This window comes from Pteronotus mesoamericanus, unplaced genomic scaffold (genome assembly GCF_021234165.1).
Source record: "Pteronotus mesoamericanus isolate MK-2021 breed Mesoamerican mustached bat unplaced genomic scaffold, CSHL_Meso_final scaffold_99, whole genome shotgun sequence".
NCBI classification, from domain to species: domain Eukaryota; kingdom Metazoa; phylum Chordata; class Mammalia; order Chiroptera; family Mormoopidae; genus Pteronotus; species Pteronotus mesoamericanus.
The window spans coordinates 16,086,569-16,103,416 of record NW_026555330.1 but is presented as its reverse complement, the minus strand read 5'-3'; the positions used below and the strand labels follow the sequence as shown (position 1 = coordinate 16,103,416).

The window sequence follows — 16,848 nt, the reverse complement described above, 5'->3', positions numbered from 1 at the left end:
GGGCCGCGCTTTCACAAGTGACCAACGGGTCAAGGCGGGACAGTTACCACAGCGAACGTGGCGCGCGGACGACTCCCGCTCGCGCAGGCGCGCCGGCCGCAGTCGCGCGCGGCTTCCGCTTCCGGCCGGTTGCCAGGCGAAGCCCGAGCCGCTTGGGCTGAGGCAGTCGGCGGTTTTTGTCCCGAGTGCGTCAGGGGCTTGGCGGCGCCTGTGTTTGGGGTTTATGTCCCTCAGCCTGAGCCCCGTGAGAACATAAAACGAGGAATTCGCACCAATGAGTCCTCTGCTGCTGAAACATCCGCCCTTAGATAGTTGCGTTTTCGAGCCTCTCAACTTACCCTCCGCTCCTCCCATCCTCACCTCCGCCCTCTGCACCTCAGCGGTTGCCCGAGGGCCGCTACTTCCCAGCCCCTCCCGCTTGTCCACAGAGAGGAGTCTGTCCACCCCATGAAGGAAATAGGTTTAGTAATGGCTCCAGACCCCGCTGGTTACTACTGGAAGCAAGACCAGGACTTCTTTTGGAACCAAAGTTTGACCTCAGCCTCTTAGCTAAGTGAAGGCCAGAGTCATGATTTTTATTCTTAAATTCACAGACTTTCTACCCAGAAACAGAGAAGCATCCAACTCAATCTCATAGATGTTTCCATATCTAGTTAATTTTTTCCAGAAACACTGTGGTTTTGGAACCACTTTCCCTACACATACTGTTCACTTTCTGAAATGACGAAAGTTTCATTTCACACAAGATCATTTCTCCCGGTCTTAAAATGCACACAGAGATTGCCGTCATCGTGGTTCTCCATAGTCAACTGGATCTGCTCAGTTAGTTGAAAAGTAACCGAAAAGCTGCGTCAGAACTTGAGAATGGCGCTCTCCTAATGCTAGGACTCTAAATGATAAAATGGGGAAATTAAGTTGAACAGGATGAAATTAGGTCGTTTGATCTGAGTAGAATTTTAGTGATGTAATTGAAAGGGGAAAGCACTGGTATAAACTATGCTAAGTGAGGGACTGGCAAATAGGAGGGAGTATTGTAAGTGAATGGTCACGTGTATAATGAAAATATCACAACGGGTAAGTACTACATTCTGAGAGTAAAAATGTCATACCTCATGTAAAATTTTTTCCTCTGGATTTACTACTTGGTAGGCCAGTGAAATGGATTTATATATTTTACTTGCGATAACTGTAAAATTAAGCCAGTTAGTATCTCATGGGAATTTCAATTAATAATTGATTGATATAAAATCTCTTTCAGATAATGGATGGAGAAATTAGTTTTAAAATATATTGTGTTCCTTATGGAAAAGTATGACCTAGAGCAGGGGTCAGCAAACTTCTTTTTGTAAAATGCAAATAGTGAATATTTTATATTTTGTGGACCAAGTTGCAAAATTCAGGATATTATGTAGGTAATTATATAATGAGAAAAAAACAAAACCACACATTTTGTATTGATGAAATAGAATTATTATTCAAAATATAACTTAGTTCAATTTTCTCTTGTAATAAGATCTTATAATGGGTAGAATGAAAAACTTTTTGAGAGAATTACATTTGCTTACTTAGGGTTCTACCATTCCAGATTCCTCATCCATGAATTGCCTGTGCATATTCCTTGTCAACTTTTCTGTTTGATTGTTGGCTTTTTCTTGTTTATTTGTAGAAGCTCATTATGCATTCTCAGTATTGATCCTTGTTGATTACATGGGTTGCAAATACCTTCTGTTAGTCTTTTTGTTTGTTGTTTCCACTTGCTTCTGGTATCTTCTGATGTAGTTTTAAATTTTAATGATGTCAGATTTACTATTTTTTTTTGTGCAGTTTGAGTTTGTGTGTTTTTAAAGGAATCTTGTTATACTCAAAAACATAGAGAAATGCTCCTTATTTTCTTCTAAGAGTATGAAAGTCTTCCTTTTTGACCTTCAAGTCCTAAGCAACTAGAATTAATTTTTGTGCTTGTGTAAACCAAAAATTTTTTCCATTTGGATATTAAAAAAACGAAGCACCATTTACCAAATGTTTATACACCTACACCTATATACCTACATCTATATTTCTTTCTGTAAATAACTCTAGATATTGGGACCTGGAGTTCATGCTGACGCCTTCAATTCCAGTTCAATGCTACAGGATTCATTTTGGTTTTTTTCTTTTCCAGGTTTGTAACTCCTTCTTTGACACGTGAAACCTGGCTCCTATGATGTTAAGTATATTTACCTATTTCATCGATCCTTCTTATATGTCTTCTTGCTCAAACCTCAAATCAAAGGTTGGTGATGCTTGAATGGGGTCTGTGAAATAGATGGTAGTAATGTCTCAGTGTCAGTTTTCCTGCCATAGCTTCCCTCCCCACCCCAGTGACTACACTCTCCTCACTCCACTTCGGCTCCAAACTCATTCTGGACTGGGCTGCTGCCTCCTCTCTCACTTCCTTTGACTCCGCCTGAAGACTTTGGCACTGAATTATTCAGAATGGAAGGGAAATTTTTTATTTAATTTAAAAATTACTGTGGAAAAATTGAAGCATAAATAAGTGTAAAGAGATTATTACACTGAACCCACCATGCCTCTCATCCAATTTCAACAATCATCTTTGTACCATTTTTTTGTTTTCCTAGTTCTTTAAGAGTATTTCAAAGCAAATCCAGACATTACATCAGTTCACCCTCAAACACTTTAGTATGAATTTCTAACAAATGAAGACTTTTTTCTTAACCGTATTATTGTAGGCCAACTACAGTCACAGGAATTCTTTAATGTCATTTTGTTCTAGTTTTTACAGTTGTTTCAAATACATCTTTTTTATAGCTGCTTTGTTCTGATCAGGTCCAAATAAGGTTTACTACTGCATTTGGTTGATATATCTGTTCAGTCCCTTTAAGTTTATGATAGTTCATCTTTCTCTGCTGCCTTTTAAAAAGGTGCCATTTTTTTTGATGAAGAACCTGGGTCTTCTGTCCCGTGAAATGTCCCACATTCTGGATTTGATTGATTTCTTCTTTTAAGTATTATTTAACTCATTAATTCTCAAATTTACCTGCATATTTAAATCATCTAGGAAATTTTTTAAGTTATTCACACCTGAGTCCCACCCACTGTCTGACATTCTGACTTAATTGACCTTGGTTGTAGCCAAGGTATCAGTATTTTATAAAAAATTAGTTATTTTTATAGAGATGGCAGGAGAGGAAGAGAAATGTTGATCGGTTGCTTCTTGCAACTGAGGGCCTGGCCCACAACCCAGGCATGTGCCCTGACCGGGAATTAAACCAGTGACTGTCGCAATGAGCCACCGCTAGACGGGGCACGCTGCCGCGGGGGTGTTCCCCGAACCTGAGGGAAACCGGCTGCGGCCAGCTGAGATGGGAGCAGGGCTCTGAATCCCTCAGAGCCCGTCCCAGGGTTGTCATGGACGAGGGGGATAAACACGAAAAGTCGCAAACACTTTTCTGTTTGCCTGGATAGCAGACGGGGGCACTTCCCTCTAAGTGCAGAAGGCCGTTGCTCATCCCTCTAGTGGAGAAGGCCCCGTCGCCCTTTGTTCCAAGGCTTTTATTGAAAGTCTTACCAGTGGGGCTAGGTAGCAAGAATGCATATGTAATCTCATTACATTAGTAAGTTAAGTTTCACAGAGAATATATGCTTTTAAGAAAACGAGTGACAGGAATACATTGATTTACATGGGTCTGAGAGGAGACCGGTATAAACAAAAGATAATGTAGGTAAGGGCAAGCGCCTTAATGATAAAGGGTAAGGGGTGTAAATAATGTGAAGGTCCTTCGCAGCATGAGCTGACCAGAGATCCAAGGGAAGAACAAAGCACACTTCAAAGAAATTACTTTTAGGCCTGACTTCCCTGGCAACTGCCAGACCCGATTTAGAGCTGACTCCTGCACTGTTTCAAGCCTGAGCCAGGGGTGGGGAGGAAACCACCAAGAGATAAGGAGGCTGCTTCTCGTCTTCAGTGAGGACTCCGGCCTTGTCCAAGCCAAGCCGAGAGGTGCGGGGGCCTTTTTGCCCCTTCCCCGTGTCCCCCAGTTTCTTGTCTGCTGCCTGTATCAGTTGATGCCTGGCTTAGGTTGCCCCTCCCCCAGAGATCTTACCCATTGTTGACAGGGACCATGACAAGGCAAAGCAGAGAGGCAGGAGCTATGCCCCTGCTGGGGAGCAGGGGGTGGATACATCATGTCTCCTCAAGAGCCTGTTTCTCCAAGGCCTCTGATTCTTTCCAGCCTTGCAGCCCTCCAGCCTATTGGCAGGGTTACAGCTCCTGAAACCAGGCAGGGCATTTCCCAACAAGTGACCTTTTGGTTTGCAGGATAACGCCCAAGCTAATGAGCCAAATGAGCCAGGGCTGTTTTAAAAGCTACCCAATGATTCTTATGTGCTGTGGGGTTTGAAAACTGCTAATTTGCTTCTGGTTGTCACCAATACACAGGCATTAGCATCTAGAAACTTAATTAGATTTAGGTTCTCTTATCATGCCAACAATACTTCAGGGCAGTGCCCTGCTACATCATGTGGCAGCTCATCAAGAGAAAAAATAGGAGTAGTTTTCATTTGTAACAGCCTTTGGGACCTTTCATTTTACTAAGTTCTATCCCTTCCTCGTTATTCTTTGAACTGCAGAGGGATAGACTGAGGAATAAAAACTCAGGGATCATTGCAGTTTTAGAATAGCCACGCTATGGAAGCAACCCAAGTGCCCATCAATAGATGATTGTATAAAGAAGCAGTGGTACATATATACGATGGAATATTACTTGGCCATAAAAAAGCACAAAATATTACCATCTGCTACAACATGGATGGACCTAGAGGGTAATGCTCAGTCAAGTAAGTCATAGAAAGACAAATATTGTATCATATGGTATCACTTATGTGTGAAATCTAAAGAACAAAATAAAGGAACAAACCAAACAGAAACAGACTCATAGGCACAGAGAGCAGGCTGGTGTTTGCCAGAGGGGAGGGGTGTTGGGGAACTAGGTGAAAAAGGAGAGAGGATTAAGAGGTACATATTGGTAGTTACAAAAAGTCAGAGGGATGCAAAGTACAGAGCAGGAAATAGAGACAATAATATTGTAATAACTATGGAGCGAGGTAGGCACTAGAAATATCAGGCAGAATACTTTGTAAAGTGTTACATATGATTGTCTAACCACTGTGCTGTACACCTGAAACTGATAAAATATTCAGTGTCAACTATAATTGAAAAATAAAATGAAAAATACTAAGAAGTTTGTCAGCATGGTATTCATCCATTTAAAACTTCTATCAAACTTGCATTCCATGGGGTGGAAAGGGGACTTACTGATGTTTCAGTCCAGCAAAGTAACTGCAGTCACCTCTGGCTTAAAATCTACTGCCATCTGGTTCAAAGGAATCTCATGGCTTCCTTCCATTTGGGGGTAGGCCTAGCTTATTATAGGCTAGGCATTGTTCTAAATAGTTTACCAAAAAATCTCGCCTTATGCTCGCAACATCTTTATCTACTATTATTAGTCCTGTTTACTATAGATTGAGAAAATCAGGCAGACAGAGGTTACGTAACTTACTAAGGTCACCCAGGTAGAATGTGGTAAACCAGGTTTATGAACCCAGGTATCTTGGCTTGAGAGTCTTTGGATCTAACCACATGCTAGACTGTGAATGAGGTCTGGGAAGAAACCAGAAGAAAGGAAGCAGGAGAATAGGTCCTTGAAGCCAGGGAGTAGAGTTTGAGGAAGAGGGAAGCCTGTGAGGAACCGTGGGAAATGGAAAGTGGTAACGGGTCGAGGCGGGGGTGGAGGGAGCTACAGTTACTTTGGAGGTGGCAGTTTCAATGAGTTTATTGGCGGTTTGCTGCCTAGAGTGTGTGAACGGTGCGTGGAAGGGGAGGACTAGAGTCGGATGAGGGCGCTTCCTTTCAAGCAGTCTGGCTTCGAAGGACAGCAGGAAGCTGGAGGCGCAAGGCACGGGGGCTGCCGCTATTCTCTTACAGCAACTGCCTGGTGATGTTTCTCCGGGGAAGAAGGTCCTCCTGCCCAAACTCCAAGGGCTCCGAGGAAGCTCTGCTTTCTTCAGAATTGGTGTCGAGTTTATGCCAGCTCTTTAAGTCACGCTTATGTCCGAGCGCGGGGGACCCCAGCAGCATCCTTACAGAGGATGTCTAATGATACAGAACTTGTCACTCCTTCTCTCCCGCTACTGCCTCCCCGCAGTGGAGGTGAAGCTACGATGCAAAGGGGTTAATCTGAAAACAGCCACAGAGAGGCTCTTCCTAGAGAGCCCGGGAAGGCGATCGCCCGCGAAGCCGGCGTAGCTCCACCTTCAGCAGCGCGTTCTGGAGATTTGGGGTGGGGCGCAGAGGACGACGCTGCAAAGGCGCGGTTGCCGGAGAAACCTGTGAAGCTGCGCCTATGGGTGTCCCTGCCGTGTGACAGGCGGAAGGCGACCTCGCACCGCCGGGCATCTTCTGCGGAAACAGCTCCGGTGCAGGGACGCGCGAGTGCGGCCCGGGCCCAGGATGGCCAGAGAGTCGGGCCAGGGCGCGGCCCTGGACGCCCGGGAGGCCGACGACCGGGCCGGGATCCCGGCCGTAAAGGCGGAGGACGAGGAGGCCCCGGGTCCCGAGCGCTCGCGCCAGCGCTTCCGCGGCTTCCGGTACCCGGAGGCCGGGGGACCCCGCCGCGCGCTGCGCCGGCTCCGCGAGCTCTGCCGCCTGTGGCTGCGGCCCGAGACGCACAGCAAGGAGCAGATGCTGGAGCTGCTGGTGCTCGAGCAGTTCCTGCGCATCTTGCCCGCGGGGCTGCGGGCTCGGATGCGGGAGCTGCGCCCGCAGAGCGGCGAGGAGGCGGTGGCGCTGCTGGAGGATCTGCAGGGCCCGCGGGCGGAGCCCGAGCCGCAGGTAGAGGGCGGGCGCGGGGCTGAGAGCTCGACACTCGCGCGCCGAATGCGGGCGGTCCCGCGGGAGCCCAAGTCGCGGTCTGTGTGCGGGGAGCCTCCCTGGCAGTCAGGTGAGGCCCCGGGGCCCCATCTCACAGTAACACCTTTGACTACGTAAAGGATCACAAAAGAACTCAATAACGTTGAAATACAGTTGCGCGGCGTGTGTAAATGTGTGGCAAAGTTATACATGCGCTTCTGTAAATTAATGCACTAAATAGCAAGATCTAAGGACTGGCGTAGTAACTGGTCATTTCTAGGGATTACAAGCCTGAGTGACGCTGACATTTGCCAGGTTGTAATATGATGCGAATTCACCGTCAATTTCTCTCTCAAATACCCGTGTGTGCTTATGCCATTTGGTTTTGTTGCTTTCACTTATAACGGAAGGAAATGTTAAATCTCTTTTAGAGGCTAGTAAAAAATAATATCCCCCTGCACCCTTTTTACACTGATGGAATATTTGGGAGGGGGTGCCCCCTAGTGTTCTAATAGTGAAAACTCATTTCAAGTTGCTCATTTCAGGATCTTCATTTTTTTTTTTAACGTTTTTTTTCCCTTTTTTAAAAAATATAAAAATTACCTGAAAAGGGGCCCACCCCACCAGGCAGCTAGGCCAGACGCTGGCTGTGCCGATCCTGACATTCCAGGTGTAAATTACAAAGCTTAAGTTCATCACCAGAAAAGTAATAATATTAAAAAAAATTTGAAATGGCACCTACAATGGAGCAGAACAAAATTGCCATTTGGCCCACGAACCCACAGTGCAGTGCGGTCACTGGGTGGCTCCTTACTTCGCTCTGGCCAAAAAAGTAACACTGAACTAAAGACAGCAGTTTCCTGCAGGTGAGAGCGGGAGGGTGGTGCAGGATGTCGGAATTCTGAGCTGCACCTGAGAAGGTAACTTGGAAACTAACTTAACTATAAATTGCCTGGAGGGAAGCCTGCTTTCCACGAGGACATGCCATGTGCAGGGCCTGTGTAAGGCGATTTCAAACACGGTGACTGTATTTTTGGTCGCCGACCCTGTCAGCTGAAAAGCTGTGGATACGGCTTTGCTGCTTTCAGTGCGCTGGCCCTTGTTTCACACCCTTGTCCCGTTCTGGGCTGTTTCGGATTAAATTAAAGCCCTTCTCCTAATGTGTGGGATAGGTCCTTCTCTAGCGGTTATTGTCTTGACACCCGTGATGAGAGCGAGGATTAAGACGGTAAACGGGGGCCGTGCATTCCTGCACGTGGCCAACCCTGGGACCCATCCTGGGCAGAGGAGCTAGGAGGGGGTCCCCTGTTGTTTCAGGGGCTGCGGAAAATGGAAGCTGTGGCTCTGACTGTCTCCCCTGCACGGATGGAGCTGGAGTCGCCTCAGGCGCACGTGTGCGGAGGTGGAAGGCAGGAGGGCTGTGGCGCTCTCACCTCCGCGGGTAAGACGGACGGGCACCGGGGACTCATAAGGGTCCTGGCTGCCTCTGAGTCTCGGAACCACCTGGGCTGCTCGAAGCCACTGAGAGCCACGGCATTTGGATTCGGAGTCACGGTTTCTGAACCCTGTCGCCGACCAGCCCCTTAACCGTCTTGCCTTGCGCCCTAGTCCGGTGAAGCGGGATGAGGAGGCAGGACGGGTCTGGCTCAGAGCTGGCGCCCAGTCCGAGCCGAGTCCCCCTCTGTGGCGAGCCCGGGGAGGGGAGAGCTGGGGGGTGTCTTCCGGAAACGGGCCCGGGGCCGGAGCGGGGCAGCTGGAAGCTACTTAGCCATGAGGACGGAGCCTGACCTCGTCAGAGATGAGGGCGCAGAGGCTCACAGGAGGCCTGGCTGGTCTGAGTTCCAGTGGGGTTCCTCCTCGGGTCCCCCAGCACCAAGGCCGGCTGTGTGTGGGGACCCCGCGTCTGCCCGGGATGGGAGCAGGGGAGACCGTGCTTTCCTGAGCTCCGCCTTTCTCTGGTTTGTACAGAGCGCTCAGAAGTCCGTGCCCGCGCCTTGCCTGCCTGCCTGCCGTCCTGCCCAGCCCTTCATGGTCCGGTCCAGGGTGCAAGGCCCTGCCTGACCATCCCTCAGAGGCCAGCACTGGCCTCGCCCCTTCCCTCACCCTGTCTGTGCCCTTCTTCTGATGGACCCGCTCCCGTGCCGGGTCTCCTTTCCCCTGCCGCACCCCCGTTCTTCCTCTGCACCTCCATCCCCATTCCTGTGCTTAAACCCTCGTCCAGAGCAGAGCAGAGCAGAGCGAGGCCGCTGTGGTTCTTGCCGAGAGCGCTCCTCTGTAGCAGGGCATGACTGACAGCGGCTGGCCCTTTGTTCTTTCAGGTGGTGAAATGCAGGTGAAGATCAGGGACTTGCCTCTAGCTGAGGAGCATCCGGAACAAGAGCCGGGGCTGATGCGGTGCCACCAGGGCGAAGCCATTGCCCAGACACCCCCACGAGCAGGGGCAGGTGAACAGGGCAGGTTACAGACGAAGCAGAGGGACACCAGCGTGAGGAGGCGGCACGTTTGCCACGAGTGTGGAAAGAGCTTTGCTCAGAGTTCAGGCCTGACTAAGCACAGGAGAATCCACACTGGGGAGAAGCCCTATGCATGTGAGGACTGTGGCAAGTCCTTCGTTGGCAGCTCGGCCCTTGTCATTCACCAGAGAGTCCACACTGGGGAGAAGCCCTATGCATGTGAGGACTGTGGCAAGGTATTCAGCCACAGCTCAAACCTCATCAAGCACCAAAGGACGCACACTGGGGAGAAGCCCTACGAGTGTGAGGACTGTGGGAAGGCCTTTAGCCAGAGCTGCAGTCTGCTTGAGCATCACAGAATCCACACTGGGGAGAAGCCATACCACTGCAGCGCATGTGGCAAAGCCTTTAGGCGGAATTCGCATCTCCTGAGACACCAAAGGGTCCATGGCGATGGACATGTCCAGGATCCTGAGCGCGGAGAGACTTGGGAGAGTCACGGGAAGGTGGCGAGCCAGGAGGGGGAGGTCGCGGCTCCCGTGTCTTATAAATGTAATGAGTGCGAGCGAAGTTTCACGAGGAACAGAAGCCTTGTTGAACATCAGAAAATCCACACTGGTGAGAAACCCCACGAGTGTGAGGCATGTGGAAAAGGCTTCACCCGAACATCATACCTTGTTCAACATCAGAGAAGCCACGTTGTCAAAAAGATCGTGTCCCGGGGACCTGTATCTTTGGTGCCCAAATTGCTGCTCCTTCCTCTTTGAACGAAGCCTCCCTGGAGCCCCTCCTGACCACAGAAGTAATGGGCTGGGGCTTTATTCACCACACGCCCTCAGGCAGGTATTAGATCTTCCACATTCTACAGGGTGACTGGAAAAATCCTTGTTTGAAAGGAGGCCCTGGATTGTTGTCTGGGAGACGTAGGACCTGAGACAAGTTTGTCCCCATCTATTGGACTCCGGGGGCTTCCAGACTGGATCATCCCCTCAGCCACCACCTTTCCTGGGTCGGTGGTTCTGACTGAGGGGCTGCTGCTCTGGCTGCTCATTCTACCCACAGGGAACCCTCCAGCCGTGGGTTGGGTCAATGACGTCTTCTCCCCCCATGGTGCATTGCCTATAGCTGCTACATGTGAAATGACCTTCACTTCTCTGAAAATCTGATGTCTAGAATTCTGAGGAATTTCTACCTACAGCCACCTGTTTTTGTGTGTACTGCTTTGAGTTTCTAGATTTGGAGGTCAATATAGCGTATTTATTGCCAAGTACTTAAGACCGTCAGAGCTGGGTTGGAGAAATCCATGTTTCTTCACCAGCATATTCTCTTCTTACAGCTAATAATGTCTTAAACAGCTTCTTCATCATTAAGACATTGTGAGACTGGTCCACCCACACAACTCCATTCGGCAGTCAATGTCAGTTACCTTGTTTCACATTAATTTTGTTGCTCTTTAGGGGGAAACTGTTCACAATCAGGTAAATAAAGATCAGTTTATCAAGTCTGAGCAAAACAGATACAAATTCTATGATGTTCAACAGCTTATTTCTCAGCCTTTACTTTCCTTGGGTGTAACCAAAAGTCAAGACACCATCTGCATCTCTCCCTCCCAAATTAGAGCCATCGGTGTACCAAAGCTTATGCCAGCTGAGTTTAAGCTTCCTCCAAGCTAGAGGATTCACACCAAATATTTATAACCAGTATCATTCATGTTTTCAAAAGTGCCCTGTGGTTGGGCTAGGAAAATGTGGCCAGAGACAGCCAATGACAGGGCCTGAGTGTGGGCAGCAAGAGAAGCACATTGGGAACCGTGACTGACTAAAATGATTCCACAAGATCCAGGTGCCAACATGTGAAGTCAAGACTATGCTGCGAATTACTCACAGTAAGAATTTTGTAATATCCTTGTTTTCACCCAAATCACCTTCTGTGAGTCCTTCAAAGACTGGTATCTTCTCCTAGTGAGTACACATCACTTGCTTCCAGCTGTACCAGGCTCTGCCAAGCATACATTCAGGTTCTGATGAAACCCTGACCATGTCTTGTTCAGTTACCTTCCTGGATTCCTGCTTTGCCTGAGCACAGGCTGACTAGGGACTTTGCAAAACACAGAGCTCTCCCTTTGTTAGTCCTGCAACCTTTGACTTCAGTCCCCTCACTGCAGTCTTACTTGAACCTTTAGGTCTTACAACCCTATAAACTTTTTTCCACTTAATCATTCCTAGTCTTTTAAAATTTCCTTTTACATTGACCTTTTCTGTTACCTTCACAAATTACTCATTTCCTTTTCTCTCATTTTTATTTTTCCTAAGTATTTGCTAATGGCTTTGATCTTAAACACTGTTCATTTTTCTCTAGTGTTTGTTTCTTTTATCATATGAAGAGATATATACATGAAAGCCTTTTACAAACCAGAAAGGATTGTAGAAATATAACTTACTGAGATTAACACAGGACCACTGTGCCTCATTTTACTCTTTCTGCCCCTTCTGAGCACAAAACACTTCTCTGTAGAGAAGGCAAACATTGTAGAAAAATACTTTTGATTACTGGCTTTCCTGACTCAAATGAAAGGGATAAAGTACGTGCATGCAGGTGCACGCGCGCACACACACACACACACACACACATACACACTTGAGCTTAGGCATTCTGTACAGTCTCATTGCTAAGACTTGCACGTAAGTGAGACAGTGCCGGGATAAATTACTTGAGTATAAAGAAGGCTGTGGAAGTTCAGAGGAAAAGGTCACTTCTGGCTATGAGCTGTTTTTAATCCATGAAAAGTGACACGTTAGCCGAAAAGACAAGAGGAGTTTGTCAAATTTAGTAAATAAGGCAAGTTTGAAGAGGTAGGAACATTGTAGAATACTTTTGTGCTGGAGCAAAGAGTTTAAATTTTATTCAGTAAGTACCCTGACATTTTATGATAAAAATATTACCAAGAAAACTAAGGGTTGTGTAATTTCAAATAAAAAAATAATTTGCTGCTAGTCTTACACATGCCAATTGTGTGTAAAACAAAGGTATATTTATTAATAATACCCTTATTTATTAGTAAGGGGATTCTAAAATGAGTTTAACTCTATCCCATTTAAAAGGATGACAACAACATAAAATTTTTCAGATGAAATTATATCCAGTAAAACAAGCTGCTGAGTTAAGATACAAGCAGTATAGCAAGTGGAATAAAATGCCACTTTCTATGCTTTTTGAAATTGTTTTTAGGAATTTTAGTGGGAAAAAAATAACAGGCATGACAACTTAGCTTACAGGGTTGTGAGGATCTGATTATATAAATAAGTGCTGTGTAAATAACCTGAAAACATCGATATTGGTAGAGGAATGGAAATTACTTTGTTCATCAAAATTTCTATATATTGGGATGCCAGTTAAACAATAAAGACTACCTTTAAAAAGTATCCTGTATCTGACAGTGTTGATATTCTTGTAATGATATTCCAAATCACGTATGGTTCCATCTCAATTGTTCATAATGGGAACTTTACCCACTAAGTAAACTCAATTTATCTACTTGTCTATAAACACCCTGTTTAGTCTTTTTGTTTTCACTCATGACAGCCAAATTTGGGTCTGAAGAACTCAATTGAAGAAACTTTTTCAGTCAGCTTTGAATATGTAATATCTATTTCATACATCTCCAGTAGAGTTGCTACTACAGAAATGTTTCAGGATGGCTATTTTTGTGGGAACTTTTTTTGTTGACAATTGTAGAAATATACTTTCATTTCTGCCCAGAAACTGTTCTAAACAATTTACTAAAGAATTTGTCCAAGTTCATGATTAAAAACTCAAAATACTCTACAAAGACATATATAGATGTCTTGTCTACCCCGATCCCCCTTCAACTTACCACCTCCACAGATAATCACTTTTAGTTTCTTGTGTCTTTCCAATTTCTTTATACAACATGCATTTTTCATGCCTCTGATTTCTGACTCCCGTTGGGTGCACGGAGAAGGTCCCCCACAGATCAGCTGTGGGTCTGCTGTCCCATCTACCCCGTACCCTCCATGGCTTAGGAGCTGAACCATGTCCAGGGGCGCCGTTCTATCACGTGACTCCGAAAAAGCTCACGGTGCGGGGACCACGTGCACGCGAATTCTTGCCCGGGCCGCGACCCATGGTTACCATGGAAATGCGTGCTGCTGTCGTCAGCAAAACGCGGCAACCCGCCGTCCCAGCCGAACCCCTCGGAACCCCTCCGGTCTGCGGCTGGTCAAGCTGGAGTTGCCCGCCCCTGTCCTTGCTCCAAAGTGCCTTCTCCTCCCCACTGTGTTCACTCCCCTCACAGCCCCGAACTGCCGGTATTGACTTCAGGCAACAACGAAGGATAAACGTCATTTTTTTTCTGAGTAAATTATCTTAAAGCTGGGTCTGTTATCAGATACCTTTGAGTTAACTTCTTTTAATCCTCACCTGAGGATGTTAATTGATTTTAGAGGCCGGGAAGGGAGAGAGTGAAACATGGATGGGTGACAAACATCAACCGGCCGCCTCCCGCATGCGCCCCACTGAGAACGAACGCGCAGCCCTTTGGGGCACCGGATGATGCCCCAACCGAGCCACCCGGCCAGGGCTCTGAGTAAACATTTTTAATTTCAAAGAAAAACTATCAAGAAGACAGGGGGACATTTGCTCTGATTTTTTTCAGAAGAAAAGGTTGAGAGGGGGCGGAAATGCCAGACTCCAAAAAAAAGGTGCTTTCGTAAGGCATTCAGCTACGCTTTCTTCACTGAGGCAAAATGAGAGTAACTCAAAAACAGCTCCAGGGTCCCTCAGCTGCCAGCCTCAGCACAGCGGGGCCGTGGGACCTTGCGCCGCCGCGAGACGGGCGAAGAGCGAGGGGCGGCGCCGTGGATCTCGGGAGCCGCAGCCTCAGGGGGCGGGGCCGGGAGGGGACGCTGTGAAAACGGACGAGGGAGGCGCGTAGGAAGGGCGGGGCGAGGGGGGGGTAGGCAGGTCGACGGGACCCGCAGAGCCACTCAAACCCCAGCAGAAGGGAGTGTGAGTGGACTCCCCTGGTTCTCGGAGGCCTGAGGAAACGAACCATAGAGGCCCGCAGTGGCCTGGAGGGGCGACTTCCGGGAATCCCGCCCTGAACACCTGGGGGTCCGCTCTAGGTTCCGGGAGGGTCCCTCTCAGTGGGCAAAGCCTCTGGAACCTGGATTTTATTACCGTCAACCTAATGTGACCCGTCCAAGCCACATTACCTCTTAGGGCTTCTATGTACAGAACAATGGGTTAGAAAATAATCTGGAACTTATTCTATAGAGTATATGAATAATTAGAGAGAGCAATGCGGTTTTTTGGTGTATTACATTTACACTATTTTTTACCTCTAGGGTTGATCTTTTTTAAACCTGTTGGAGGAAGTACCATTGAGTTACAAAAGGAGACCAGTTTTTAAAAGGTTCTTTAAACTAATATAGGAAATCACATTTTCCCTTACAAATTTGCTTTCCTAAGTAGGATTAAACGAGTATGTTAAAAATTTGCGAGTGGGCCCTGGCTGACGTGGCTCAGTGGCTTGAGTGCCAGCCAGCAAACCAAAAGGTCATCAGTTCGATTTCCAGTCACGGTACATGACTGGGTTGCAGATCAGGTCCCCACTAAGTTGTACATGAGAGGTAACCACAAACTGATGTTTCTTTCTCCATCCCTTACTCTCTCTAAAAGTAAATAAATCTTTTTAAAAAATGTAAGTGGGAATGTGTTTACTTGGCAAACCCTTGGGGAGTTGGTTATTACTCAACTATGGTTGCCCAAGACTGTTGGGGGTCGTGTGCTGTCCTCAAAGACTCGGGCAAATTATCAGCCCCCTGCCACAGGGACAAACCTCAGGGTTTTAAACCTTTCATCCGACGTAATGAACCAAGACGGAGAAGCCAGAACTAGACTTGTACTCTGGCAACACTTCCCACCTGATGTAAGGGTGGAAACAGGTCTGATGCTGAAAGCAACCTAGCAGACCAACAATTTAAAGCTTCCCTTCACCCTGGCATATACATTGCAGTGAATGCCAAACATTAGGACCTTTTCCTTTTATAATTTTATAAACTACAAAGTACATATACACTTAGGATTCTTGTAAAGCTTGGCATAGCTAATTTTTCTAATTACAATGCTAGTATTTCTCTATATACCTTAAACATACCTAGATCAGTGTGTCTCAATGGGATATTTTGTTGTCGTCGTGTCCTGTGCATGCAAGATATTTAGCAGCATCTCTAGCCTCTATCCACTAGTTGGCAGGAACATCCCAGCCATCAATGATGTCTCCAGATGATGCTACGTTTCTCCAGTTGAGGACCACTGAACTGATACAAAAGCCTAGCCTCATCCACTTCTGAATACCGCAGTAATCTTTACTGTTTACTATTTTTTGTAGCAAATAAGTAAGTCTGGCCAAACAAATGGAGAATTCATACTTCAACCTTTCACAAATACCCTCCCAAAGTTGGAATTTTGGGCCTTAGTCTTAGATGTTGGCAGTGACTGTTACACTGTGGAAATAGGTCTGTGCACAAACTGGTAACAGATACACATCCTTGAAAGCAGTGTAAAAATTCCTGTAGTTAACACCACAAATAATCCACACAATAATGCGACAAGCATTTATTAAACGCCTACTGTGTGCTCAGCACCGTACTAGGCACTAGGGGTGCAGAGATACAAATGTAAAATTTTTATTCCTGCCCTCAAGGAGCTTACAATTTAATTTTAGAAATAAATACAAATGTGAAACTACAATAGAGTGCTAGAAAATAATTGCAAAGCTACATATTAGTAAGTGCATGGACCACAGTACAAACGAAGGATCAGTGCTCAGGCAGCACAGAGTAAGTGCGGTCTTGGTGCGGGCACAGTCAGTCAGGGAGGTCCCCCTCAGAAGACAGAAGGGAAACCAGATTTTGAAGGAGGGTGATGAACATGAGCTGGGGCCAAAGAGCAAACTAAGCAAAAGAAACAGTATGAGAAAGGCACAGAGGCAAGGTCAAGGGCTTGTAAGACAACAGCGAAGGCCACAGGAAGTATCCTGTGATGATGTAGGTGAGTATGTTGGAGAAGAGCCTGCAGCAGGCCGAGCGTGGAGGGCAGGTAACAGAGCACTTGGAACATCACTGCTCCAACAGGAATTATGTGCTGGCTGTTCTTGACTGAAAGTGAAGCATCATGGAAACGGAGTTTGAGGAGATTATCTTAAATACCTACAAGATGAGGATCTTGAGAGCAAGGGCACTGGAAATAACCTAGGCCCCAAATACAGATCTGAACAGAGAACTATGAGGGGATAGCAGAAATGTAAATGTCCAGCCTCAAGGAGAAAAAAATTGGAACTTACCAAGATTTAGGACATGTAGAGTGGAAACCAGAACAACTCCAAGAGTGGGATGAGAAACATAAAGGGTAGTAAGTTGGTTTAGGGTAAATAAATTAAGCAATGATACCCATTTAAAAAGA

The 16,848-nt window shown here is 46.7% G+C and overlaps 1 protein-coding gene across 1 annotated transcript; it reads left to right on the top strand.

The window, feature by feature from the left end:
• The first annotated feature begins 6,330 nt into the window (after positions 1-6,330).
• Positions 6,331-10,194, top strand: LOC129063867 (zinc finger protein with KRAB and SCAN domains 4-like). Its single transcript, XM_054564953.1, has 2 exons — positions 6,331-6,892; positions 9,189-10,194. Exons 1-2 carry the CDS (start codon positions 6,512-6,514, stop codon positions 10,128-10,130), a joined length of 1,323 nt encoding a protein of 440 aa, XP_054420928.1. The 5' UTR covers positions 6,331-6,511; the 3' UTR covers positions 10,131-10,194.
• Positions 10,195-16,848: the final 6,654 nt, after the last annotated feature.